Raw genomic sequence first — 26,051 nt, 5'->3', positions numbered from 1 at the left:
TCAATAATCTGCATTTGCCTTTAGTGGTGTCCCTTTGTTTTCAAATTCTGAATTCGTCTTTGCTAATAAGTACTATCTTTTTAACTATAAAATCATTATAATCGAATTAAAGTGAAATTTTGACCACTCTAAACTACCAAAAATCAGAGGTGGAGCTAGAAATTTGATTGTAAATTTGATCGAACTCAATAACTTTTGCTCAAATAATGTATTTGTATCAAACTATTTATTAAATATGTATAAATTAAATATTAAGTTTAAAACCTAAATATTAACACTTGAGTTGAAATCCTCATTATAAAAATAAAAACCATAAAATTAAAAATCTGATTTCGCTTCTACCAAAATTGAACGGTTAGATTCGAGCCATCTTATCATAAACAAAGTGAAATCATATGCTAACCCAACCCGCTACACCAAGCTTTGTAAGCTCATTTAAGCCATTTACACACTTAAAATTAGTAGTCAACATGCTCTCACTAGCAAAAGTCTACTCTGTTTAAATGGTTGTTACTTATTTTTTAGAATATATTGCATTGTATTATATTCTCTTCGTTTAAAAAAGAATGATCTAGTTTGACTTCGAACGAAGTTTAAAAACAGAAAAAAGACTTTTTAATTTTGTGGTTCTAAATAAAAGTTATGTCAAATGTACCAAAATATTTTTACATCTTGTGGTCTTAAACATGTCAAGTGGAAGGTTAAAGTTAAAGTGTTGCCAAAAAAGGAGAGGGGTCATTCTTTTTTAAACAGACTAGGAAATTAAGTCATTCATTTTTAAACGGAGGGAGTATTGATTTAATGAATACAATGTTTGAATAATGTGCAAGTTCATGATTACTAAGGGGATTGGAAAAAAATGTTATGCTTGAGATTTGAAATTGGAACTAAAGGTGAATTTTAAACCCTCTAATACAGTACAAAACCAACCTCAAGTCTTGTGCTTAGAGGATTTAAAATCTATATATCTACATAAAAATTAAAAAATTGGATTGGGTGAACACCCTCCCGTCCCCCTAGCTCCCACCCTATTTCTATAGATTGTATAGTTCTTTGTCGTTACAGAAGGCTACACATCAATAATTTGAAGGATAAACCTACAAGAAAAGTAAAGTACAATGTAGAACAATTACTATAAAAAGGTAGGGTAAACGATACAATAAGATAATTAAATAACATGTAAAGACAAAAGAGAAGGAAAAATTAAGGTAAAAACGCGATCACACCAAATTAATCGCTATACTAAATGAAACTTTTCGTCATTAATTTAAGTAACAATAAAAACAAACATTTTATTTAAACTAACAATACAATGGTAACAACCATCCAAACAAGGTGTAGATATACACTAATTATTGGGACTTTTGCTAATTGACACCATTGCGTCTAAATTCAACAACCAAACGAAGTTGATTACATTTATTCTTGATCAATTCATCCTTTGGAAAATAAAATTGAACATTTATTTGAATCTAAAATTACAAAAGCACACTTTTTTTTTTTACCATCAAGCTTTGGTTGTAAAGTTGAAGTTAGCACATGTTATTTCATCAAATAAGAGCGATGAAGTAAAACCCAACCTTTTGTTAGCAATGTCAAATTGCAAAAGGTTGTCTTCAATTTGATGTGTTCCAATGACTATAGAAGTTGGTTCAAATTCAACTCCACCATCCACAAATCCAAAACAAACCACATCATTATTCACTGCCACCATAGAATTCGCACCCCAAATAAACCAAGATGTATACGTAGTAGCATTTTTGTTACGCAACACTAGTTCAATAGGTGGAACACTAGGGCCAACCTGATTACTTCCCAAGCTCGTTTTATTATAGCACAATTTAAAAGGAGCCACAGGTTTCACCATTGGAACATTAGCAAGCGCTGTAACAAATGCCTTCGTTAAAGCATTATAAATCGAAGTCTCTAATTTTGTGTAAGGTTCAACCGTACTAATTTTTGTTCCCCCTTTTCCATCTTTGGTAATGTTCAACAATGTGGTATTTATTGGCACAACAATACTATGTATTTTAATAGACGCCACTCCAATAAAATAATCCGTTGAAGGCTCCCCTTCATAATACGAACCTGATGTACTAACGGGGTTTTTGAGAAGTGGAGTGTAATCAAATCTTATTGAGGAATCCATTCCAGGAAGAAAAACATAAGGACTATCACCAAAGAAGATAACACCACGAGAGGTTGTGGATGAAGTCAAACATATAGCGAATTTTCGAGGTACACTAAAAGCATTAGCTAATTGAGTAGGAAATCCTACATAACCATTCCCAAGTCCAAGAATCCCTTTAACTCCCTTTGCTAGTCCTTCAAGAAGAGAATGAGGAGCACAATCAAAAACTACTCCATTTGTTGATAAATATTTACGAGGATTCGAGCCATCGGTTGATTGAAGTGAAACGACATCTTGAGCAAGTTCACCACCCATGCTAGTACGAATAAAGGGATTATAAGGAATATGTGAACAAGTGTTATTGTTGCACCCTGGTGAAGGAGGACCTACACATGATTCAACACATGCACCGGATAAAGAACGTTTACAAGGGATAGAACCACAAGGGACAGGTTTATAAGATGAACTAACATAACCTTTTTCACAATCAACCCATAAAAATCGTTGACCAAGATCAATCGTAAGTTTGACTGGGACAAGGGGTGTTCTTTGGTTAATGGTTGTGACAAATTGTATAGTGGATGCATCTTTCATTACTGGAAGAAGAAAAGCTCGAGGTCGCGGAGGCGTTTTCGCGAAGGAGAGGGAAAATAAGAGGATCAAAGAAAGAAACAAGGATATAAAATTTATTTTGATAACCATTGTTACGTTATTGATGAAGTGAGTAGAATTTGGAGATGTAGCATCTTGATTTATAGCGATGTAAAGCATATTTAATACTATGATTCTTGATTATACAAGTTGCCCATTAAGAATTCTAGGATCTATGATCATTGACTATATATAATTACGTAATAGATATTATATTGCCTGCCAGTTCATAATTTCGTCCAAATGAAGAAAATAAAGAAATGGAAGAAGCATTCTACTATTATTATTATATTCATATCAATTAGTACTACAATCGCTTTCCGAATTTCTCCCTTGGTTATTTAATTATCATATTGTTCAAAGAATACAAGATGCATAAGTCAAAATAATGAGACATAGGGTAAGTTTGGTAGGAAGGAAAATGTTTTTGTAGAAAATATTTTTCTAGAAAATCAGTTGGTTTTCAACTTATTTTTCTCGTTGACTAGTGAGTGGAAAATATTTTTTAATGTATGATTGGTGAATGAAAAATATTTTTAACAAAATTATATTTTATATTTGTCTAGAGTACAAAATACTTTTTAGGAAAATAGATTCTACCCTAAAAGTCAACCTCACTAATTGATCGGACATCTGACTCCGACACCCAATTTGGAACCTGACCCCTACTCCTGATACGGGACTCGACATTTAAACTAGAACCCGATCATGACCATGAACCGAATCAGGACACGATCACAATACCTAACCCGAATCAGGACACGATTCCGACACCCGAGCCTGAATCTGATCCGAGACCCAACCCCGGCTTCCAACTGCAACATCCAACTCAAGATCCAACTTTTGCAATGCAATCCAACCCTAACACCCAACACTCGATTCTGAGTGCTCTCGAAGAGAAAATCGTGATGGAAAAAATGACCTTGACCTAAGACACGAGAACTAAACATGACCCCAACCCCGACACTTGACCCGATACCTAACCCCACTCAGAGACCCAACCCCGACACTCGACCCAAAATTCGACTTCTAATTCTAACTCGAGATCCAACCCCGATTCAGTTCAAAACTCGAGAGTTGTATCCCAAATCGAGGTCGAGAGTCAAGTTTCAAATTGAGAATCATAAGTCAGATCTAGAGTTAGTATTGAGAATTGATATCCGAGACTTAAGTTAGGATGAAAAGTTGATGTAGGAGGTTCAAAATGATTTTGGAAAATCTTTTTCTTACTTTTCTAAGGGAAGTTATTTTTCATAAATTTGATGAAAATAAGTTGATTTGGAAAGTATTTTTCAAAATATTTAAGCGAACCAACCATATATGAGAAAATTGAAAAATATTTTCTGAAAAACATTTTCCTTTATACCGAAACACACCCTTAGTGGTAACATCCAAAGTCGTCACATATAACTTTCAGATATGGAGGAACTTGCCACGGCCTAAAGGTCGCCACTAATAACATTTCGTGGCGACTTTCGGGGTTTTTAGCAACTTTAGTCGCCAGAAAAAAAACCCGGATTTCTTGTAGTGTTGGGTGAACACCTTCCCATCCTCGACCCTACTTTGATAGATTGTATTGTTCTCCATCATTACATAATGTCGCACATCAACAATCTGAAAGATAAACTTACAAGTAAGGTAGGGTACAACGTAGAACTACTATCAAAATAGGTAGGGCAAACGATAATATAAGACAATTAAAAAATAAGTAAAGACAAATGAGAAGAAAAAATTAATATAAAAATGCGATCACACTAAATCAATCGTTATACAAAATGAGATTTTTCAATTTATCTAACGATGAGTTTAACGATACGACATAATAAAATTTGAATAACAATCAAAACAAACATTTTCTTTAAACTATCAATACAATACAATACAATACGAAACATACAATACAATGGGTAACAAACATCCAAACAAAGTAGAGATATACACAATCAATTATTGAAACTTTTGCGAATTGACACCATTGTGACTAAATTAAACAACCAAACAATAAATCGATCAGATACATGCATGTATTCTAGATCAACTCCATCCTTTGGAAAATAAAAGAAAATAATTATTTGAATCTAAAATTACAAAAGCAAACCATTTTGTTTTTGTTTTTACCATCAAGCTGTAGATGTAAAGTTGAAGTTGGCACATGTTGTTTGACCAAATAAGAGCGAACAAGTAAATCCCAACCTTTTGTTAGCAATGCGAATTTGCAAAAGGTTGTCTGTAATAGACACTAATAGACCTATAGGTTGTAGGTGGTTATACAAAGTCAAGTACAAATCAACAGGACAAATAGAGAGGTTTGAAGCTTGATTGGTTGCTAAGGAATATAACCAAAAAGAGGAATAGACTATAAAGAAACATTTTCATTAGTAATTAAAATGGTTTCAATAAGGTTTATAGTGTCTATTGTTGCTGCAAAGCATGGAATATACATTATATGAATGTCTTCAATGCATTTCTGCAAGGTGATCTTGATGAAGAAATTTACATGCAATTTCCTCAAGGATTTGCCAGTCAGGGGAAGAAGGTGTTAGATTGACAAAGTCCATGTGTGATCTTAAACAAGCCCCAAAACAGTGGAACCATGCATAAGTTGACTAAATTAAAGCTCTCATTAATATCAAATTCAAACAGAGTCAACATGATTTTTCATTGTTCATCAACAAGTCAGAAGAAGGAAATATTGTTGTACTTGTGTTTAATTTGTAGATGACATGTTGATAACTGGGAGTAGTCTCAAGTTGATAGAATAGAAAAAAGGAACTGCAATAGGTTTTTAAGATGAAGGACTTTGGTGAGCTATAATACTTCGTAGATATTGAGTTTTTTAGGTCAGCAGAGGGTATACTAATCCACCAAAGAAAATATGCATTAGAGCTTATAGTAGAAGTTGGTCTTTTAGCAGCTAAACCTGCAGGTACCCCCATTGATTCCAATGTTAAAACTTACATATATCGAAACAGTATGATGAGCATGTTACGAAAGGATCAATCAGACCCCTGCTGGATCAGGCAATGTATCATAAATTGATTAGCAAGTTGCTATATTTCAATACGATCAGACCAAATATAACCTTCAACCCTCAAACTCTGACTCAATTTCTGCAGCAACCCAAGAAGTCTCACATTGAGAGTGATTAGATACCTAAAAAGACAACCTGGTCAAGGCTTACTATTGGCAAGTATTTTAGACGGAATGGTTACTGCATTTTGTGATGCTGTCTGGGCCTCTTGTCTACTTACTAGAGGATCTGTTACTGGTTACATGATTAAAATTGGTAATTTATTAGAGTCAGAGAGCTCAACTGAAGCTGAATATATGAGCCTTGCCTCCACTGTTTCAGAGTAATTAGTTTGACTACTTGGAATGCTGAAAGAAGTAGATGCAAAAGTTCAGTTGCCAGTGGCAGGTATAAAGTGATAGTAATGCATCCATACAGATCGCTGCAAATTCTGTATATCATGAGAGGACAAAACACTTTGAGATCGACTGTCATTTCATAAGGGAAAGACTGCAACAAAGCTTAATCAGAATAAACTATCTACCTACTCAAGAACAGTCGGATGATGTGTTAACTTAAGTACAACATGACTATATATCTACCGACCAAGCTAGGAGTCCTTAACATTTTTACCCCACCTAGCTTGAAGGGGGATGTTGTGATATGTAATGTTGTTATTTGAGAGTGTAGCCTAAAGGTGGTAGTTAGGATAGGTTGGCTAGTTGTAACAACTTGTAAGAAAATTAGTTACACTCAGTTAGTTATAAATAGTGAGGCAGAGTGAGTCTATAAATATCAACCTTTTCTCTTGTACATGTAGCCTTTTGATCTCAATCAATACAATTGCTCTTGTAGCTTCTTCTCTATTCTTCAAAGCTGAGATTCAGCACTTACCTTCTGGATGTAAACAAATCAACGTGGAACATTAATTGCAAATCTTATTTAAATTATCATTCACTTGTAATATTTTGATAGTAGCTGTGCAATTCTAATTACTATTAGCAAGGATACAACAAATATCTGAAAAACGTTAAAGTAGTAGCACTATTCAATATATTAATTATTGAAACGGTAAAGATGGATCTTGAGCCTAACTTAACCCAAAAGCTAGCTTATGAGGGAGAATTGTTTAAGTTCATATGAGTAGACCAAATTTTCATCCATTTTCCGACGTGGGAATTCTTAACAGAGACTTTTTTTTCTACTTGACACCAATGGGACTACATTCAGCAACCAAACAAAGTCGAATACATGATTTATTCTTGATAACTCCATCCTTTGAAAATAAAAGAAACATTTATTTGAATCTAAAATTACATAAAAGCACACCCCTTATTATACCATCAAGGTTTGGATGTAAAGTTGAAGTTGGCACATGTTGTTTGACCAAATAAGAGTGAAGAAGTAAAACCCAACTTTTTGTTAGCAATGTCAAATTGCAAAAGGTTGTTTTCAATTTGATGTGCTCCAATGACTATAGAAGTTGTTGGTTCAAATTCAACTCCTCCATCCACAAATCCAAGACAGAGCACATCATTATTCACCGCCACCATAGAGTTCGCTCCCCAAATAGTCCATGATGTAGTAGCATTTTTGTTTCCCAACACTAGTTCAATAGGTGGAACACCAGGGCCAACACGAGTACTTCCCAAGCTCGTTCTATTATAGCACACTTTAAAAGGTGCCACGGGTTTCACCCTTGGAACCTTAGCAAGCGATTTCACAAATGCCTTTGTTAAAGCATTGTAAATCGAAGTCTCCAATTTCGTGTAAGGATCAACCGTACTAATTTTTGTTCCACCTTTGCCATCTTTGGTTATGTTCAACAATGTGGTGTTTATTGGTACAACATTACCATTTATTTTGATTGATGTCACTCCAATAAAATAATCCACCGAAGGCTCCCCTTCAAAATATGACCCCGATGTACTAACAGGGTTCTTGAGAAGTGGAGTGTAAACAAGTCTCTTTGAGACATCCATTCCAGGAAGAAATACATAAGGACTATCACCAAAGAAGATAACACCACGAGAGGTTGTGGATGAAGTCAAACATATAGCGAATTTTCGAGGTACACTAAAAGCATTAGCTAATTGAGTGGGAAATCCTACATAACCATTCCCAAGTCCAAGAATCCCTTTAACACTCTTTGCTAGCCCTTCAAGAAGAGAATGAGGAGCACAATCAAAAACTACTCCATTTGTTGATAAGTATTTACGAGGATTCGAGCCATCGGTTGATTGAAGTGAAACGACATCTTGAGCAAGTTCACCACCCGTGCTAGTACGAATAAAGGGATTATATGGAATATGTGAACAAGTGTTATTGTTGCACCCTGGTGAAGGTGGACCTACACATGATTCAACACATGCACCCGATAAAGAACGTTTACAAGGGATGGAACCACAAGGGACAGGTTTATAAGATGAACTAACATAACCTTTTTCACAATCAACCCATAAAAATCGCTGACCAAGATCGATAGTAAGTTTGACTGGGACAAGGGGTGTTCTTTGGTTAATGGTTGTGACAAATTGTTTAGTGGATGCATCTTTTGTTACTGGAAGAAGAAAAGCTCGAGGTCGCGGAGGTGTTTTAGCTAAGGAGAGGGAAAATAAAAAGATCAAAGAAAGAAAAAAGAATAGAGAATTTATTTTGGTAACCATTGTTACGTTATTGATAGAGTGAGTTGAATTTAGAGATGTAGCATCTTGATTTATAGTGATGTAAAGCTTATTTCATATGATTATTAATGATTTATGACATGACGTTATTTTATTAGCCAAAGGACAAAACGAAAGGTGAAAGAAAGCATAAATCTTTATAATATATTGTTCATTTTGATTAAAGTATATACAAGTTGCCATGTAAGAATTCAAGGATCTATGAACATTGACTATAGATACACATAATTAATAGATATTGTCTGCCAGTTAATGATTTCGTCCAAATGAAGAAAGAAAAGGGATGGTGGAAGCATTATCCTATTATTATTATTATGTCAAAAACAATTGGTGAAGAACCGCATTTGATGGAGTTATATATTCATATTAATTAGTATATGGTATATACAATTGTTTTTTAAGTTTCTCCTTAGGTTATTTATTTGTCAATATAAAGAGACATAGAATTCAGGGGCGGACCCAGGTGGGTTTCTGGGTTCACCCAAACTTTCTCGATAAAAAATTATAATATATATAGAGTAACTCTGTATTGACCCTCACGTCCATGGTTTTAATTCCATTGTGAACATTTCTTCATTTAGCTTTAGTTAAAAAGTCTCTTGTAACGGAACAAATCCCGTAAATGAAAATTCTAGATCCACCTGTTATGAATCAAGTCCAGCCCAATGTAAATACTAATGTCATACAAGTTGTTATTGGGCTGACAAGAGCTATTGGGCCGAGAACGAGCAATAGGGCCAGGTTAATTTGTCATTATAGCAAATCAAGAAAATATTACTCCTTATTTTTGCCTCATACTATTCTTAGTATATATAAATATAAATAACTATCTGAAATAATAATCGTTAAATCTAGAATTTCAAAGTAACATTAATAAAATTAATTTAGTAAAATACACTCTTAATAAATGTTGGTTTTAAAAATTGTGTTAGATCAACATGAGTCAAATACAATAACATAAGCACTCAATTTTTACCAGTTTATATAATATACTCTCCTTTTAATAAATCTAAAAAAGAATGATATGATACATTCTTATTTAACAAATATTTAATGACACTATCAATATTTTATCCATTGGTCACACATATTTGACAAAAAGTTTACAATGGAGTACTCATATAAAAAAACGTATATTGTATTGTCCTTCTTTTTGTGTTGAATATACGAATAATTAATTTTAGAATAAATTTATCTCATATTTAATTGAGATAAAATTATAGAATAACTTATTCGAAATAAATATTCCGAGTTGATAGTGTTGATTTTGTTCTATACTAAAAGTGAAATAATAATATTAAAATAATTAATCTCGAGATAAGAAATTCATAAATAACTTATTCCTAACTAGGCCTCCTAAGAGACATAATACATGGCAGACAAATGCTATGTGAGATCTTTTCATGCTTGGCCATTTTGAGCCACTTACAGAAAATGGGCTGAAGGTCCCATTTCTTTTCCTAATATATCTTAACATGAAATAGAGGGAGTATTAATTAATACTTTCTTTATTTCAACAACAATGCAGGGCCGGCTCTATGCTTGCAAAAATAAGGCCTTTGCCTTAGGCCCCCAAATTTCGGGGGCCCCAAATTTTTGTCAAGAATAAATTATGTGTTAAAATTTTTATAGAAAAATTAATTATTTATGATAAAAAGTATATATTTTTTTTAAATAAATTATTTTATCTACTTTAACATCTTTTGTACTTTGTTAAAAATAAGAATTAACAGTGAAAAGTGTTGAACAAAGTGAATTACAAATTCTTTTTTATTTCTTTTTAAATTTTAGTTTCAAGCATTACTCTAAGCATATTAAAATGAGATGTACCAAGTCATCAACTTTTTGAGTGAAATTCTATGATTCTAAACTTCTAACTCTTATCTTTATTTAATATTTATCAACGTATTACTTATATCATTATGTTAACAATGCATATAATAATTGTCTCACTTAAAGGATGTTTTTCAATGTTGTGTTGATAAAATCTTACCTAAAACTAGTAACTCAAAAAACAATATTAAGTACTAATAATTTTCATCTTAATAGTGTAATTTTATTTTTTTTGAATAAATNTGTGTTGATAAAATCTTACCTAAAACTAGTAACTCAAAAAACAATATTAAGTACTAATAATTTTCATCTTAATAGTGTAATTTTATTTTTTTTTGAATAAATACGTATATGAAGTGTATTTATATTTTAGACCGCGAATTAAAATTTCGCTTTAGGCCCCCCAATTACGTTGAGCCGCCCCTGCAACAATGATATAGTTTGACGTAATATAAAGTTAAAAATAATTTTTAAAAAAATTCAGTCTTGTAATACTAAATTGAAATTATGTCAAATCTATCAAAGTATTTTTTTAATCTTGTGACATTGCACATGTCACATAAAAAATTAAAATTAAATATTATTAAAAAGAGAAAATGATAATTATTTTTAAACAGACTAAAAAGGAAAATATTTTTTCTTTTAAAAGGGAGGAAGTATAATTTTTGAGCCATAATAAAATAAGTATGATGAATATATAACTATTAAACTTATCAAATTAAATGAATACTTCACTTTTGATTTATTCTTTTAGTGTAACCAATTAAAATTGTATATGGATTTATCAAAATTTAATTTAATAACATGAACTTGGATGTCCTTCGGGATGTCTCAGTTGATTTGGAGGGCAGTTATCTACACGAATGACTTAAAATCGATTCTCCCTCTATGTCTTCTGTGTAGAGTCTGTCGCATACTAATTATGAGGAATCTAGAACACGCGTATGAAATCGGTTTACTACACTCCACTTGCCCATGTGCAATAATGACTTTCCTGTCCATTTTACTTTTTTGTTTTGCACGCATAAAACGACTAAAAGGTTTGATTAAATTATTTTAATTTATTATTATTTTTACCACAACTATATTTATTGAGTAATTGTAAAATTTAAAACTTATAATTAGTTTTATTTTGATTTTTTAAAATAATAAGTATTTAAAAAAAGTTAAAATTGATCTTTTGGAATATCAGAGATTTTTCTAGCAAAAAATTTAAAATAGTCTAGTGTACTATCTAAAATAACTCTAAGAGAAAACCTAAATATTCTAAGGGAAAAGATAAAGTTAGTAAAATTTTCTTGTAAATGTATCTAAAAGAATATCTAGAACTATTTATACACCAGCATAAATACGGGATGATCTTGTGAATTTATATTTAAACCGAAGTCAAACCAAAATCAATCCAATTCAAAAAACATTCTTTCATAACAAAATACAATCTTTTGATCCTAATTAACCATGCTGGAATAATTGAAGATTTTCCAAGTTATAGATAGGAGAGAGACAGTGAGAAATGAGGAGCCATTGTAGAGCTTCATAATNCCCCCCCCCCCCCCCCCCGGTCCCTCTTTTTTTGTTTTACATTCGATTTTCGATATTCATAGTAGAGTCCGATTAAATCTAAGTTTGCGTCAGAACATTTTATATTGGAGGATAAAATGCTTCCTAACAAAGACGATTTCATACATAAAGGGACTTGAACTCGAAACTTCTAATTAAAGATGAAGGAGTATTTACCACTTCACCACCACCGTTGTTCTCAATTGTTGGTTCATTATTGTTTTCAAACAAAGGTGGGGTGATGAGTCATATTGTCCATTAGTCTATAGTAACATTTTTGAAAAAATAAAAAGAAAGAAGCCACAATCAGTTGCTATAAATTTGCAACTCTGTAAGTATTGGTTTAATTGTGCCATTTGCTTTCTTTCCTTCTATAGCAGAATGACATTCAAATTTCCTTTGTCTATGCTTCTCTTATTTCTTCTACTCAATATTTTTCTCTGCTCATCTGAAGTACTATACCTTCCCGTCACTAAAGATGCATCAACTCTACAATACATTACAGAAGTAAGTCAAAGAACTCCTTTAATTCCCATAAAACTTTTAGTCCATCTTGGTGGAAGAAGTTTATGGGTGGATTGTGACAAAGGTTTTAAAAGTTCAACTTACAAACCAGGTGTATGTAATTCTACACAATGCACTTATTCCAATCCTAATTACTGTGGTGACTGCATATTGAAACCAAAATTGCAGCCTGGATGTAACAACAATAGTTGTTACATTTGGGGTGAAAATCCCTTGATCGATTGGTTTGACGATAGCGCTGAAATTGCTGATGATGTATTGGTTATTGGTTCAACTCCTGGTGTTCGTGTAACTTGGCCGCGGTTTATTTTCGCTTGTTTTGTTAGTCCCAATATGGTGAGACTTCTCGCCAATGGAGTCACAGGTATTGAATTATACTACTAATCATTGTACTTGATTTCATTTATCAGTTCAATTTTCTGTTTATTATTTTGCCGAATCATTAAACTTATTAATTAGATTACAACATTTGACATTTCTTCTAATCATTGACCAAACTTATGTAACATTAGCGTTGCTAAGTTGAAAAAATGCATGATTGCACATATTTTGAAGACAAATAAATTTAATATTTTACATTAAAAATATTAAAATTAAAAAAAAATTCAATTTTAAAAAGTTAAAAAACTTAACTTCTTCCTCAATCATTCCTCCCTCCAAACCCAACCCCCAACTTTCTTCATCACCAACCCTCTTTTCTCTGCCCCCACGACACCCCACCCCACCCCGCACCCCCAACTTTTTTCTTCACTAGCCCCCCAAGCAATTCCTTTTGTCTTGCACAAACAAATCACAAACAGTTTTATATAATGATCAAATTAAAAAAATGTCACGTTTTTTTATCCTCACACGTCGTTAGGTGGGTGACGGGGGTTAATTTCAACTATAAACAAGTATAGTGATTAGTGGCCAAGAAGTCTCCTAGGAAATTTTTTTTAACCACACAAGTGTTATGACATGTATAATTAAATTCTTAAATTTCAAAAGTCTTATATAATCATACAAAATACAAAAATTATGAAATTCTTAAAAAAAATAAACATTAAATGTCTTTATTTAAGAAAGAAAGAAAGAAAGACTTTTGAAACTTATGAGCTAAAATGAGTAAAAAATATTTATGCTACTATAAATTATTTCATTAAGATGAAATAAATATTTATGCTACTATAAATTATTTCATTAAGATCCATATATAACCTCTTCTTTGAAAGGACACTTTTTAATTATTCAAATTGTGTTCTATCTTATCAGGAATTGCAGGTTTTGGACGTGAAAGTCCAATTTCCATTCCAAATCAACTTGCTTTAGATCCTAGATTCACCAAGAAATTTGGTATATGTTTGAGCTCATCTACAACATCTCGTGGAGTTATATTCATCGGTTCTGGTCCATATTATGTTTACAATCCTAAGAAGATCGATATCTCAAACAATATTCTCTACACCAAATTAATCGCAAATAAAAATGCATTTTTGGTAACTCAAGAGTACTATATCCAAGTTTCATCCATTAAAATTGCGGGACAAGATATTCCACTAAATAAAACATTGCTGTCTATTAATAAAAAAGATATAGATGGTGGGACGAGAATTAGCACAGCGTCACCTTACACAATTTTGCACCCTAGCATTTACTATGCTTTTAAAACTGCTTTCATCAACGCACTTCCAAAGAATGTGGCACTTGTAGAGTCTCCTATGAAACAATTTGGACTTTGCTTTAGTTCGAAAAACATTAAAAGTACCAACGTTGGACCAGCTGTTCCTGTGATAGATTTTGTGTTGCATAAGCCGAGTGCATTTTGGAGGATTTATGGAACAAATTCAGTGGTACAAGTTAGTAAGGATGTTATGTGTTTAGCATTTGTGAAACAAGATGAAGAAAGGGAACCATCAATTGTTATAGGAGGACATCAATTGGAAGAGAACCTATTGATATTTGACCTTCCTGGAAAGAAGATTGGTTTCAGCTCATCACTCAAACTTCAACAAACATCATGCTCTCAGTACGAAAATACCATTCTACGCTAAGCCCCTCTATTCTATATATGTAATTTTCTATTTCAATAATAAACTATATGGTCGGTGGCCGTGCATTGCATAGGCGTATGACTTATATCGTTTTATGTTATATATTCTTCATAATTTCCTATTTGGATAATAAATTAGATGTTCTAACTTCTATATACAATTCATAAACCAATTTACGAGATCTATCATTTTGCGGACTCAAAGAGTTGATATTATAGTCATGCAGTCCATGGATCGATCCTCTAACCGGCTATATATTTAGATTACCATTAGAGCCGTCAATATAGGATAGGCCCGTTGGGCTGGCCTGGCCTAGTTTGTGATTTGATAGGGCTGAACTACGATTTTTGGAGCCCATTTAAGAAAAGGGTTTTTTAGCCCGGTCTGAATAAGTCTGTCGATTTGTGAGACTTGAGAAATATGGATAGGGCCAATCCGTGGGCCAAATAAAAATAAGATAGAGTATTAAAAATAACAAGCGTCTAAACTCAAATCTGTTTAAAGTTTGAAATATTACAATTTAAAATCGGTCATAGTTTTTGCGTTTTATTACGATCATTGGAAAACAATTAGGTTAATATTTCTATTTAGCTACTTATACTTTTACTTGAAATCAAACTTAATAAATATTATAAAGATAATTTTATTTGTGTATTTAATTAACAAGTAATAACACTAACACCATGTAATATTGTCTTGTCGATATTTATGATAATAAAAATTATAAAAAATATACTTTTAAGAAAAGAGGGTTGGTCCGACAAAGCCCGTAGCCCACATACTTGTGGGCTGAGCCAACAATTTTCTAGCCCAAACAAAAAATGGGCTAGTCCGGCTTGGCCCGTCAAATTTCAAAGTCTGTATGGGTTAGCCCGAATGGGGTGGGCCAGCCCATATTGACAGCTCTAATTACCATCATCACTACATCTAGAGCCGTCAAAATAGGTTTAGCCCATGGGATCGGTCCAATTCAACTCGTTATTGAGGTACGGTTGGGATAGATTTTTTCAAGCCCATTTTAAATTAGGGCTTATAATCCTTTGGCCCTTGAGGCTTGATCATGGCTGAGTTGGGGTCGGCCCATGGGCCAAAACTATTTATTTAAGAGTAACTTACAGAAATCTCTCTAGTGTATGAGCTGATTACTTAAAGGTATGCTATTAAGAGTAACTTACAGAAATCTCTGTAGTGTAGGAGCTGATTACTTAAAGGTACGCTATGTTGTAATATTACGAATCTTATCAGATTTTGATACGTCCAAATACATGTATCTCGGGATACATGGACTCAAAATTAGGTTAATTTGTTCTAGATACACTCTATCTAGGATACATAGATAAATCTCACACCCTCGCCACTCTCTAATCTCACTCGCGTATCTGGGGTGCATCACACCAGATACTGAGATACATATATCTAGTATCCAAGATACATGCTAATCACACTATATTTTTTGCCAGTGTTATTGAAACAACACCATTATTTGGCATATTTGATTTGAAAATCTTCTCATCTTCTTAATGTTATACAATTTTAAGTTTGAAAAGATAAAAAAACAAAAAAGAAGGCCTAGCCCACCCCAGCAAGAATAATCTAACTGATTTGTTCCACAGAACATATCATACTTTCCTTATCTCGCGTTCTATCTCTAATTTTGTTATAATCTCAAATTCCATTAGCAATTATCCATTAACCTATTGGTAGCTAAGCAAGTAAGTAACAGAGAAATAAGCAAGTATTAATAAGAGGAGAAAACTTTGACCGTAAAAGTCCGCAATAACAGCCAATATATCAAATTATACAACGTTCATAGTGTGGTCATAACCCCCTAAAAAGGACTTCTAGTCATTTAATGTCTGATTACAAAGCAATAATTCAAATAAGAAAAAAGAAATGAAGTAAGTAAAAGCAAGAAAGTAAATCCTAGATAATTTGCCCTTTGTTATTGCTCTGTGCCTCAACATTCAACAATATTTATCTCCCTTTAAAAATGATTAAGGATGATGTTAAATTAGGTCTTAGACCTAACTCACACCCCAAAAGCTAGCTCAAAGGGAGGATGATTGCCCAAGCCTTATAAGGAGTCCACCCATCTCATTAACCATCGATGTGGAACTTTTTGTCATTCTTTAACACCCTACCTCACGCCCAGTGCTTAACATCTGGTGCGTGGGCAATTTTGATTTTGGGGGCCCCAACATCGGGTGAGACGGGTCCTGCTCTGATACCATGTTAGATTAGGCCTTAGGCCTAACTCACCCCCTCAAAAGCTAGCTCAAAGGGAGGAGGATTGCCTAAGCCTTATAAGGAGTCCACCTATCTCATTAACCACCGATGTGGGACTTTTGTCATTCTTTAACACCCCACCTCACACCCAATGCTTAGCATCTGGTGCGTGGGCAATTTTGATTTTGGGGGTCCCAACATCGGGTGAGACGGGCCCTGCTCTGATACCATGTTAGACTAGGTCTTAGGCCTAACTCACACCCCAAAAGCTAGCTCAAAGGGAGGAGGATTGCCCAAGCTTTATAAGGAGTCCACCCATCTCATTAACCATCAACGTGGGACTTTTGTCATTCTTTAGCAGATGAGCATTTATAATATTTAATAAAAACACCTAGAAGGGTCCTCCAAGTCGATCAATTCAATCCACATCTCCTTTAAAACATGTTACATATTTAATCATAATTTTTTTATGATAAACAAGATCCGCACCCATTTTGTTACCGCACACAGATACAAAATAGTCTTTTTTTGTTTTTAATCTATTTTCACAAATCAGGTAGCTAGTCCTAGTACATCAACACTGGTGGTGGTTAATTAACTGCATTTACCTTTTGAGCCAACAGACTAAAAAAAAACCTCCCACTATTCTTGTTTAAAAGGATATTTTGAAAAACTTAAAATTTAATTTGGTACATAGTTAACTCTACTACTTTCAATAACTATTAAGTACTATAAGTTTTGAACCCATAATAACACAAATGCGATGAAAATATAAATATTCAACAACCACCACATGATGGGTGGCCTCCTTCCTTAATCAAAGGTTTCGATTTGAGCCCTAATATAAAAAAATCTTTACCCCACCCCTTACTCCCGAATGAAGCCCTATACGATATAAATTCAAAATAGTCAGATTTCAACGTCGATAAAAAAATAAAATATTCAACGCATTAACTAAATTCACGTTTGAAAATTGAGATTAGATGTCAACATCAAGAATCTCAAATACGCGTATAAATCTGTCCATGTGCATGAGATAACTTCCATGCTGACTAGATTTTATTCAAAGTCAAAGTTTTGGCTTGTGATCATATACTCTCTCCTGTACATTTTACTTTCTTTTGCACACAGAAAAACATGAATTAAAAGTTACTCCTTCTGTCCCAATTTATATGATCTACTTTCTTCTTTAGTCAGTTCTAAAAAGAATGATACATTTTTATATTAAGTAATAATTTAACTATAAATATTTATTTTACCTTTAATGAAATGATTTACAGCCACACAAATTTCTATCATTATTTTGGACCATAAATTTTAAAAGTCTTTCTTTCTTCCTTAAACTTCATGCCAAGCCAAACTACCTCACATAAAATGGGACGGAGAGGGAGTAATATAATTTAATTATTTTTATTTAATTTTGCATTTTGATCTATTACTATTTTTTTAAATCATAATAATTTCTCTTTATATTTATTGAGTAATTATCAAATTAAATTTTTTGTTATTAATTTTCTTGATCGGACTATTTTTTATAAACACGACATCTAATATGGACCAGAAAGAGTAAGAAATACGGAACCATTATACAGCTTCACTAAATGTCAACGGAAATAAACAAAAGAATCCATATAGACTATAGTTGTCTAATGCGTCTATCTCTTACTATAAATTTGCAACTCCATACTTAGAATTTCTCATTGGTCTAATAATCCATTTACTTTTTTGTCTTTCTTTGTCTAGCATGGTGACATTCAAACTTCCTTTATCTATGCTACTTTTATTCCTTCTACTCAATATTTTTCTATGCTCATCTGAAGTACTATACATTCCAGTCACTAAAGATGCATCAACCCTAGAATACATCATAGAAGTAGGTCAAAGAACTCCTTTAATCCCCATAAAACTCTTAATCAATCTTGGTGGTAGAAGCTTATGGGTGGATTGTGACAAAGGTTACAAAAGTTCAACTTACAAACCAGCAGTATGTAATTCCACACAATGCACTTTTGCCAAATCTCATGCCTGTGGAGATTGCATATTCAAACCTCAAGTGCAACCTGGATGTAGCAACAATACGTGTTACATTTGGGGTGAAAATCCATTGATCAATTCGTTTCACGATCGCGCTGAAATTGCTGAGGATGTATTGGCTATTGGTTCTACTCCTGGTGTTCGTGTAACTTGGCCACGGTTTATTTTCTCTTGCCTTCTTGATCAAGATATGATGAGACAATTCGCGAATGGAGTCACAGGTATTGAATCATATATTGTGTGAATGCCTTAGTTTAAAATTTAAAATTGTCACATATACTTGGTTAATTGTTAAATTAAATTTATATGCATGTATTTTTATCTTCTTCTTTTTTTTTTGTTATATTACACATTATTGAATGAACCTTAGAAGTACAAAAAGGAGGCTGTAGGAGCCATCACCTACCTGCTCCATTCATAACATAGATGGTAGGATTTTAAATAAAGCTCACAAAAAATTTAAGGGATAGACCCAATAGACAATAGAAGTCACAATGGGACCCACCTAATTCCTTTTGACTTTAAAATATATAACTCAGAGGGTTACATAGTGAACAAATTAAAGAAAATGTCACATGCAAAGTTTTGTCATTTTAATAGAGTATTTATTTTTTCTTCTCCTCACACATCCTTAGGTAGGTAAGGGGTTTAATTGCACCATAAACAAGTGTAGAGGGTAAGAAGTCAACCATACAATTTTTAACCCAATTTGAGAAAGTAGAATTTTTAATTATTGAATTGTATTATTTCTTAACAGGAGTTGCAGGTTTTGGACGTGAAAGTCCAGTTTCCATTCCCAATCAACTTGCTTTAGACTCTAGATTCACCAAAAAATTTGGTATATGTTTGAGCTCATCTACACAATCTCGTGGGGTTATTTTCATCGGTTCTGGTCCATATTATGTTTACAATCCTAAGAAAATCGATATCTCCAACGATATTCTCTACACCAAATTAATCGCAAATACAAGGGGAGGATTTGTGACTTCTGAAGAGTATTATATCCAAGTTTCATCCATTCGAATCGCGGGGCAAGACGTTCCACTAAATAAAACATTGTTATCTATTAATAAGAAAAATGGAGTTGCTGGGACGAGAATAAGCACAGCTACACCTTTCACAATTTTACACACTACCATTTATGATGCTTTTAAAACTGCTTTTATCAAGGCGCTTCCGAAGAATGTGACAATTGTAGAGCCTCCTATGAAACAATTTGGACTTTGCTTTAGTTCGAAAAACATTAAGAGTACCAACGTTGGACCAGATGTTCCTGTGATAGATTTTGTGTTGCATAAGCCGAGTGCATTTTGGAGAATTTATGGGACAAATTCAGTGGTACAAGTTAATAAGGATGTTATGTGTTTAGCGTTTGTGGGAAGAGACCAAACATGGGAACCATCGATTGTGATTGGAGGACATCAAATGGAAGAGAACCTCTTGGTATTTGACCTAGTAAGAAGGAATATAGGTTTCAGCTCATCACTCAAGCTTCAACAAGCATCATGCTCTAAGTACGATAATACCATTCTAGGCTAATATAAGTACCATTTTAGTCAATTAATTATGTAATTTCTTATTTCAATAATAAACTATACGATCAGTGTACGTGCATTGCACAAGTGTATGATTTGTATCGTTTTTTGTATTCTTTTGAATGTCTTCAAGAACATCAAAAAGGATCAATGTACTTGTTTCAATAAGAAGTAATACCTTTTTAATGGCGTAATTAATTTGGGTGTATCACTAGACTTGTAGCCAAATGGTACATTGTAAAGGAAAGGATAAAATATCAAGAAACCTTCTCTCCAGTTTGTAGAAATGGTCAGAATTATTAGAATCATATTAGCCCTTGCATATATTTCAATGATTCAAATTTATAAGAAGTCAGTTATACACTTGTATCATGAATTGTCATTGAAATAATTTGGTTAGCTGTCCTTCTTAAACAAGTGGATTTTGAAATAAATTCTATCTATTGACATCTAAAGTGATAACAAGGTTGCTATATGCAAATTATACTCAATTAACAAAACACATTGAAATCGATTGTCTCACTAGACCATATCTTTGAAGTTAGTTTTCAAATTTGTAAAGAATTTATAGTCAAAATCAAATGTCTTAGCTCAAAATTCACATAAACTGAGATGAAAAATAAAGTTAATTAATATCCGCAAGCCGTTGTGCAGCAAATTACTTTCCTTCATTTAGTATTGGTACCAAATTAAATAACTGAATTGCAAGCGTCGTCACGAATTAAATATTTCACATGCGTACAACTACATAGTAATTTATTTTTGTTTGTGCCTTGCCTTTCCTAACCACTGCCCGATAGGATAATAATGGAATAATACCCAAGTCTAAACTTTTCCTTTCAATTTGAACCAAGAGAAGACAAACTAAATCAAGCAATATGAAGAATGGACATAAAGTTTATCAACCAAACAAAAATAAAAGACAAGAATAAACCAATCACACAAGACACAAAGATTTACATGAAAACCGTTCAATGTGAAGAGTAAAAGACCACAGGATCAAAAGCTCCACTATAATCACCAAGAGTTACAATATTTTTCTCCAAAATTGGCAACAAAACAAGTGTCACACAACGAGCAACAACGGAACAAGATTGCACCAAACTAGAAAATTAGAAGAGAGAATTCACCCAAAAATGAACTACTGTTCACGCCCCAAAATCAGAAACTGCAAACAACCAAATCCGATCTCCACCATTGAAATTCAAGAACCAAATGTTGAGAACTCTCAGTTTAAATTTGAGCACGATCCAACGATTAACGAACCAAATGTTGAGAACTCTCTCTCTCTGTTTAAAACAACTCTCTCTTGACTTTTCTCTCTTTTGTGTCTGAAAATAAGACTTAAACAAGTCTTATATATGCAACATAATATTGGGCTTATGGGCTAAAGTGGACTGGTCCGAATAAGACTTTTATTTATCCATATGGGAAGGGAAAAAGATCCCAAACCCATCAATAAGGGATACAAACAAGTCAATGCAACACCAGTGGGTGAAAATCATTTATACCCTTTAACTTTGCTTTTAAAATCAAACTCCCCCTCAACTATGACCAATAGTCACTCTCCTCCTCGGCAAGAGTTAATTCGAAAGCTCCACAAAAAGAACATATTATTTTAACTAACAAGAACTCTCTTTTTACTAACATTTATGCACTCTCTATTTTCTTGTGCTCTCGACAAAGGAAGAACATCACTATTTATAGGGGAGAAATTCTTCCTTGCAATGAATGTGAAGATAATGAGGGTAGTAAACTAGGTAGATAAATGAGCTAGGTGTTACATAAATTACAAGATATAATGGAGGAATAAATAGTATATTAAAATGAGAAGGCAGCAAATGCCATCAATGGACAATTGTTGCACTATTCAACGAACAAAAGGAATTCTGCTCTTGTAACACCTCGCAACTCTACTCGTAGTATCCAAATTGTTCGTCGTAAGTAAATAAGCTAGGACAGGGTGATGTCTTACTTGTTCTTATGTGTTAAGGTTCTTTTCTATGTGTGTGGAGTGTATTGGAAGTGGGTTAGTACTTATAAGTTGAGTTCAAAGACTTCCTACCTGCTAAGTTTTTCGCATTAGTTCATGCAAGGGTCAACTTCAAACGACCATATCTCTTAGTATATAAGTTATTAGGTGTATCTTGACTTATCTAGTTAAAGTCTTTTGAGTTTTCTTTCCAACACCACCAAAGTTGCATCAAACGGAGTTTGGAGTAAAACGTTATTGATAGTTTTACCAAAGACTACCACAACCGAATTTTCAAAGTCCGATAACTACGAACCTTATTTATGGATCGTAAATTATAGTATGACCCATACTATAAACTCATAAAACCAGCTTCAGAGACAATTTTTTGGTCTAATTCTTATGGATCCAATTACGGGTCGTAAAATCACCTACAAGACATAAATTGAGCCTGTAAAGTGAAGTCTCTCAACTTGTTTTTGGACCTGATTTTCATGGATATGATTACGGGTCATAATTTGGGTCTGTAGAATGAACTTCAGAAACTCAAAATTTTAGTTTAACGTCCACAGATGGGATCTATGGCCCTTAGATCAAACCACGGATCGTAGATGGCCTCATGAAATGTTTCTCACAACTTTTTAATTGGAGTTATTTTGTTCTTTTTTCATTCTTCCTAAGTCTAAGCCATGACGTTTTAACTTCTGTTAAGGGAATATATTTCATCAAGTACTTAGTTTTCTTTGTCTTCTACGCTCTCAACTCTCCAAACTCAGAAAAAGCAAAGCTACAGTTTCAAATTTTTCAAGTTAGTTTTTCTTTAGATTCTCAATCTCTCAGGTAGAGGTGTACATGATCGGGTTGATTCGGGTTTTTCAAATATCAAACCAAACCATTTGTATAAAAAAATTAAATTTATAAACCAAATCAAACTAATAAAATTCGGATTTTTTTGGGTTTTTCAACCTCGGGTTGGTTCGGATTTTTCAACTACCAAACCAAACCATTGTGTCGAATTTTTAAATTTATAAATCATACCAAACTAATAAACCTCGAATTTTTCAGATTTTTGGATTTTTTCGGTAAAGTTTGCATACAAACATATAATTAACTTGTGCTCCAACTATTTCTTTAGTCCAACCAAAATACAATTATCTAAGGTGTTTCTTAAGAAAATAACACAAAATATGAGATGAGTACTGATGACAATAAAATATTCAATAAAAAATAATAATGAAATCATCATATAAATAAATATTGCAAAGTCATAATGAAAATGATCATAATTTAAAAGTACTAAATCATGCTAAAATAAGTTTAATAAGTATTAGTTACATTACTAAATATTTAAGGAAAATTAAAATTAGATTATGTATTTTAATTGTCTAAACCAATGTAAAACTAAAGAACAAATATTCAATATTATTGTCATTCTTAGTGTTGAATTGATTTTCTTTTTGCATTAGTATTAATTTGATTTTGATTTAAGTTTTATTATAATTATCAACATCTATGAACTATAATCTTTATTGGACCATTCCGAATTCTAAGTTTTAAACTTGAAATAATATATTAAAAGATAAAAACTATGAAATAGTATGAGAAATATTTTTAAATTATATCAAAGTAAATATTTTTATGTATAAAATAAAATTTTAAAATTACATATATAATGTCGGGTTGGTTTTTTTTAGTTAAAACAAAACCAACCCAAATATAGTCGGGTTTTTTTTTCAATACCAAACCAAATCAAACCAAACCACTAGTCGGGTTTTTTTTCTCGGTTTGGGGTTTGGTTCGGTTTTCGGTTCGATTTTGTACACCCCTACTCTCAGATATATAAGGCTTCAATGAGAGTATTCATTCACTCGCATGTCTAAAGTATATTAATTCTCAAGAATTTCACAAAATTGGTAGAAGTAAAACTAGTTTTATTATGAAATTGTGATCTTTCTTCATTAGCTTAGGTTTTCATTGTTTGACTTTGGCTTTAAAATCTCATTGTACTAGCTAACTTAACATGATTTTTATAGTCATTCAAACTCTTATGACTTGTATGCATGAAAACTAGCATGATATGAATTTCAATCTAAATTCGAGTTATTTTAGATATGACTTTCGAGCTTGTTTCACATATGATTCAAATAGACAGATGGTTTTCATACCAATGAGAAATATATGTTATTTTCGGAGGACTATTTAGCACCGAGAGGACACATGTTTAGAAAATTCAAGTCTCATAGCTATGTGCCATCGTAGAATTATGTTTCACCGCTTTGACGGTTGATCATTTAGCCCTGATAGGTTCAGATTAGTGGATCCACATAGATATGATGATATGGTTCTATACTCTGGAAAGGTATAGGACAACCCTCCCAACTGGGTTAGTTGTTGAACATCATGAGCTCACATGGTGTATGTCGATTTTAAGAAACTCTCCAAGTTATGCATCTTTAACGATATGCTTTTACTTTATTTGATTCATTTTTAAGTATGTTATTTACATTTATGATTATGCAAGGCTACTGAAATAGACTCATCTCTATATATGCTTTTGAAAGAGGATTTTGAATGGTATTTAGAGAGGAACCCAATTGTTTTCTCCTCAAGTTCTCTTACTAATGTACATGAATTTGAAAACCTTATTTCACTATCCTCGTTATGTTATTTTTACGATTATGCTAGTGCCCCTTTCTTACTCAGTACATTCCATATACTAATGCATACTTTTCTCTGCGATGCATCCTTTTATGATGTAAATTTCAGCGCCCATACTCAAACTCGTGGCTAGTGAGGTTGTAGCAGTTCCAGCCAACGATTGGTGAATCCTCCTCATACGGGGAATTCCTTGGATTAGTTGTTAGTTGGATTTTAGTAGTTTTTTTGTTTATTTGGTTTGAGGTAACTGAGGTCCATATTTTGGTAAACTTGTTTCCTTCGGTCTAAATGTTAGAGGCATATTTCAAACAATAGTTGTTCAATCATCATAGATTTATTGATTTCATTATTAAGACTTATTAAGCATGTATTTCATTCCGCATTAATTTCATATGATATGCTTTGATATGTTATATCAAGGATTAACTTGGCGCCACTCATAATTCTAAATAATGTGTCTCGGTGGGATGGAGACTCGAATTGTGACATGCACAATTCATTGAAAAAATTGTAGCATAAGAACCAACTCCAAAATGGAGTAAAGCAGCCAATAAAAATATTCCAATAGAAGCCAATGAATTGCCAATCAACAACAATTGAAAAGCCAGCAATTAATTAAAGTAAGGGAAGGCAGCACTTTAAACTCCAAAAATAGCAAATTTATATTACTAAAGATTAATATTAAAATGCTAAAAGACCAACACATTGTTATAACACCTAACATATAACTCTGACTAATTTTCCATACTCCAAAAGTATTTTCTTTATGATATAACACAATATGGGAACATCTATTTTTTGAGATTTAAACTATGTACATTATGTTATAAAATCTTTTAAAATATAGTTTTTTATCATATTGGTTTGATAAGAATTAAAACTATTAATATTTTGATGTAATTTTTGAATATTTAAACTTTAAATTATTGAGTTAACTTGGTTGAATTTAACTTAAAAAATTCGTTAGCAACTCCCAAAAAAGAAAAAAAAAAGTGCTACTTGAATTAGATGAAGAGAGTGTGACGTTGTGCTGCAAAATACTCAAGTATCATCACAAATTAATTAAGACTACCTTATAATTTTCTCTGAAATTAGTTGTAACTTTTTAAAATGTTGTATTTGTGTAATTTCTCCCAACTTAAATAGTCAACTCAACTATAGCAAATTCTTCAATAAGATCACTTATGTTTATTTTTTATTAA

At 32.6% G+C, this 26,051-nt stretch overlaps 5 protein-coding genes across 5 annotated transcripts in view; 2 read left to right on the top strand and 3 right to left on the bottom strand.

Annotated features, from left to right (window-relative positions):
* LOC125869835 (uncharacterized) overlaps positions 1 to 26,051 on the bottom strand; it is a 525,520-nt gene that overhangs the window by 451,294 nt on the left and 48,175 nt on the right. The window lies entirely within an intron of this gene.
* LOC125869735 (probable aspartic proteinase GIP2) lies at positions 1,508 to 2,838 on the bottom strand. The gene has a single exon (XM_049550181.1). It carries the CDS (start codon positions 2,831 to 2,833, stop codon positions 1,508 to 1,510), a length of 1,326 nt encoding a protein of 441 aa, XP_049406138.1. The 5' UTR covers positions 2,834 to 2,838.
* Positions 7,066 to 8,475, bottom strand: LOC125869752 (probable aspartic proteinase GIP2). The gene has a single exon (XM_049550194.1). The coding sequence runs from the start codon at positions 8,456 to 8,458 to the stop codon at positions 7,136 to 7,138; it is 1,323 nt and encodes a 440-aa protein (XP_049406151.1). The 5' UTR covers positions 8,459 to 8,475; the 3' UTR covers positions 7,066 to 7,135.
* On the top strand, positions 12,202 to 14,519 carry LOC125869822 (probable aspartic proteinase GIP2). The gene is made up of 2 exons (XM_049550250.1): positions 12,202 to 12,758; positions 13,646 to 14,519. Exons 1-2 carry the CDS (start codon positions 12,251 to 12,253, stop codon positions 14,422 to 14,424), a joined length of 1,287 nt encoding a protein of 428 aa, XP_049406207.1. The 5' UTR covers positions 12,202 to 12,250; the 3' UTR covers positions 14,425 to 14,519.
* Positions 18,341 to 20,413, top strand: LOC125869814 (probable aspartic proteinase GIP2). Its single transcript, XM_049550245.1, has 2 exons — positions 18,341 to 18,905; positions 19,442 to 20,413. The coding sequence occupies exons 1-2, from the start codon at positions 18,395 to 18,397 to the stop codon at positions 20,221 to 20,223; spliced, it is 1,293 nt and encodes a 430-aa protein (XP_049406202.1). The 5' UTR covers positions 18,341 to 18,394; the 3' UTR covers positions 20,224 to 20,413.

The sequence above is a fragment of the Solanum stenotomum genome, chromosome 1 (genome assembly GCF_019186545.1).
Source record: "Solanum stenotomum isolate F172 chromosome 1, ASM1918654v1, whole genome shotgun sequence".
Taxonomy (NCBI): domain Eukaryota; kingdom Viridiplantae; phylum Streptophyta; class Magnoliopsida; order Solanales; family Solanaceae; genus Solanum; species Solanum stenotomum.
Note: the sequence above shows the minus strand (reverse complement) of the source record. Positions and strands in the feature narration are given on the sequence as shown.

Bases quoted from the DNA above. Each gene is read 5' to 3' on its own strand.
- LOC125869735 (XM_049550181.1), bottom strand. From the start codon at position 2,833: ATGGTTATCAAAATAAATTTTATATCCTTGTTTCTTTCTTTGATCCTC.
- LOC125869752 (XM_049550194.1), bottom strand. From the start codon at position 8,458: ATGGTTACCAAAATAAATTCTCTATTCTTTTTTCTTTCTTTGATCTTT.
- LOC125869822 (XM_049550250.1), top strand. From the start codon at position 12,251: ATGACATTCAAATTTCCTTTGTCTATGCTTCTCTTATTTCTTCTACTC. The intron at 12,759-13,645 runs GTATTGAATTAT...CTATCTTATCAG, and splicing joins TCTCGCCAATGGAGTCACAG to GAATTGCAGGTTTTGGACGT.
- LOC125869814 (XM_049550245.1), top strand. From the start codon at position 18,395: ATGGTGACATTCAAACTTCCTTTATCTATGCTACTTTTATTCCTTCTA. The intron at 18,906-19,441 runs GTATTGAATCAT...ATTTCTTAACAG, and splicing joins ATTCGCGAATGGAGTCACAG to GAGTTGCAGGTTTTGGACGT.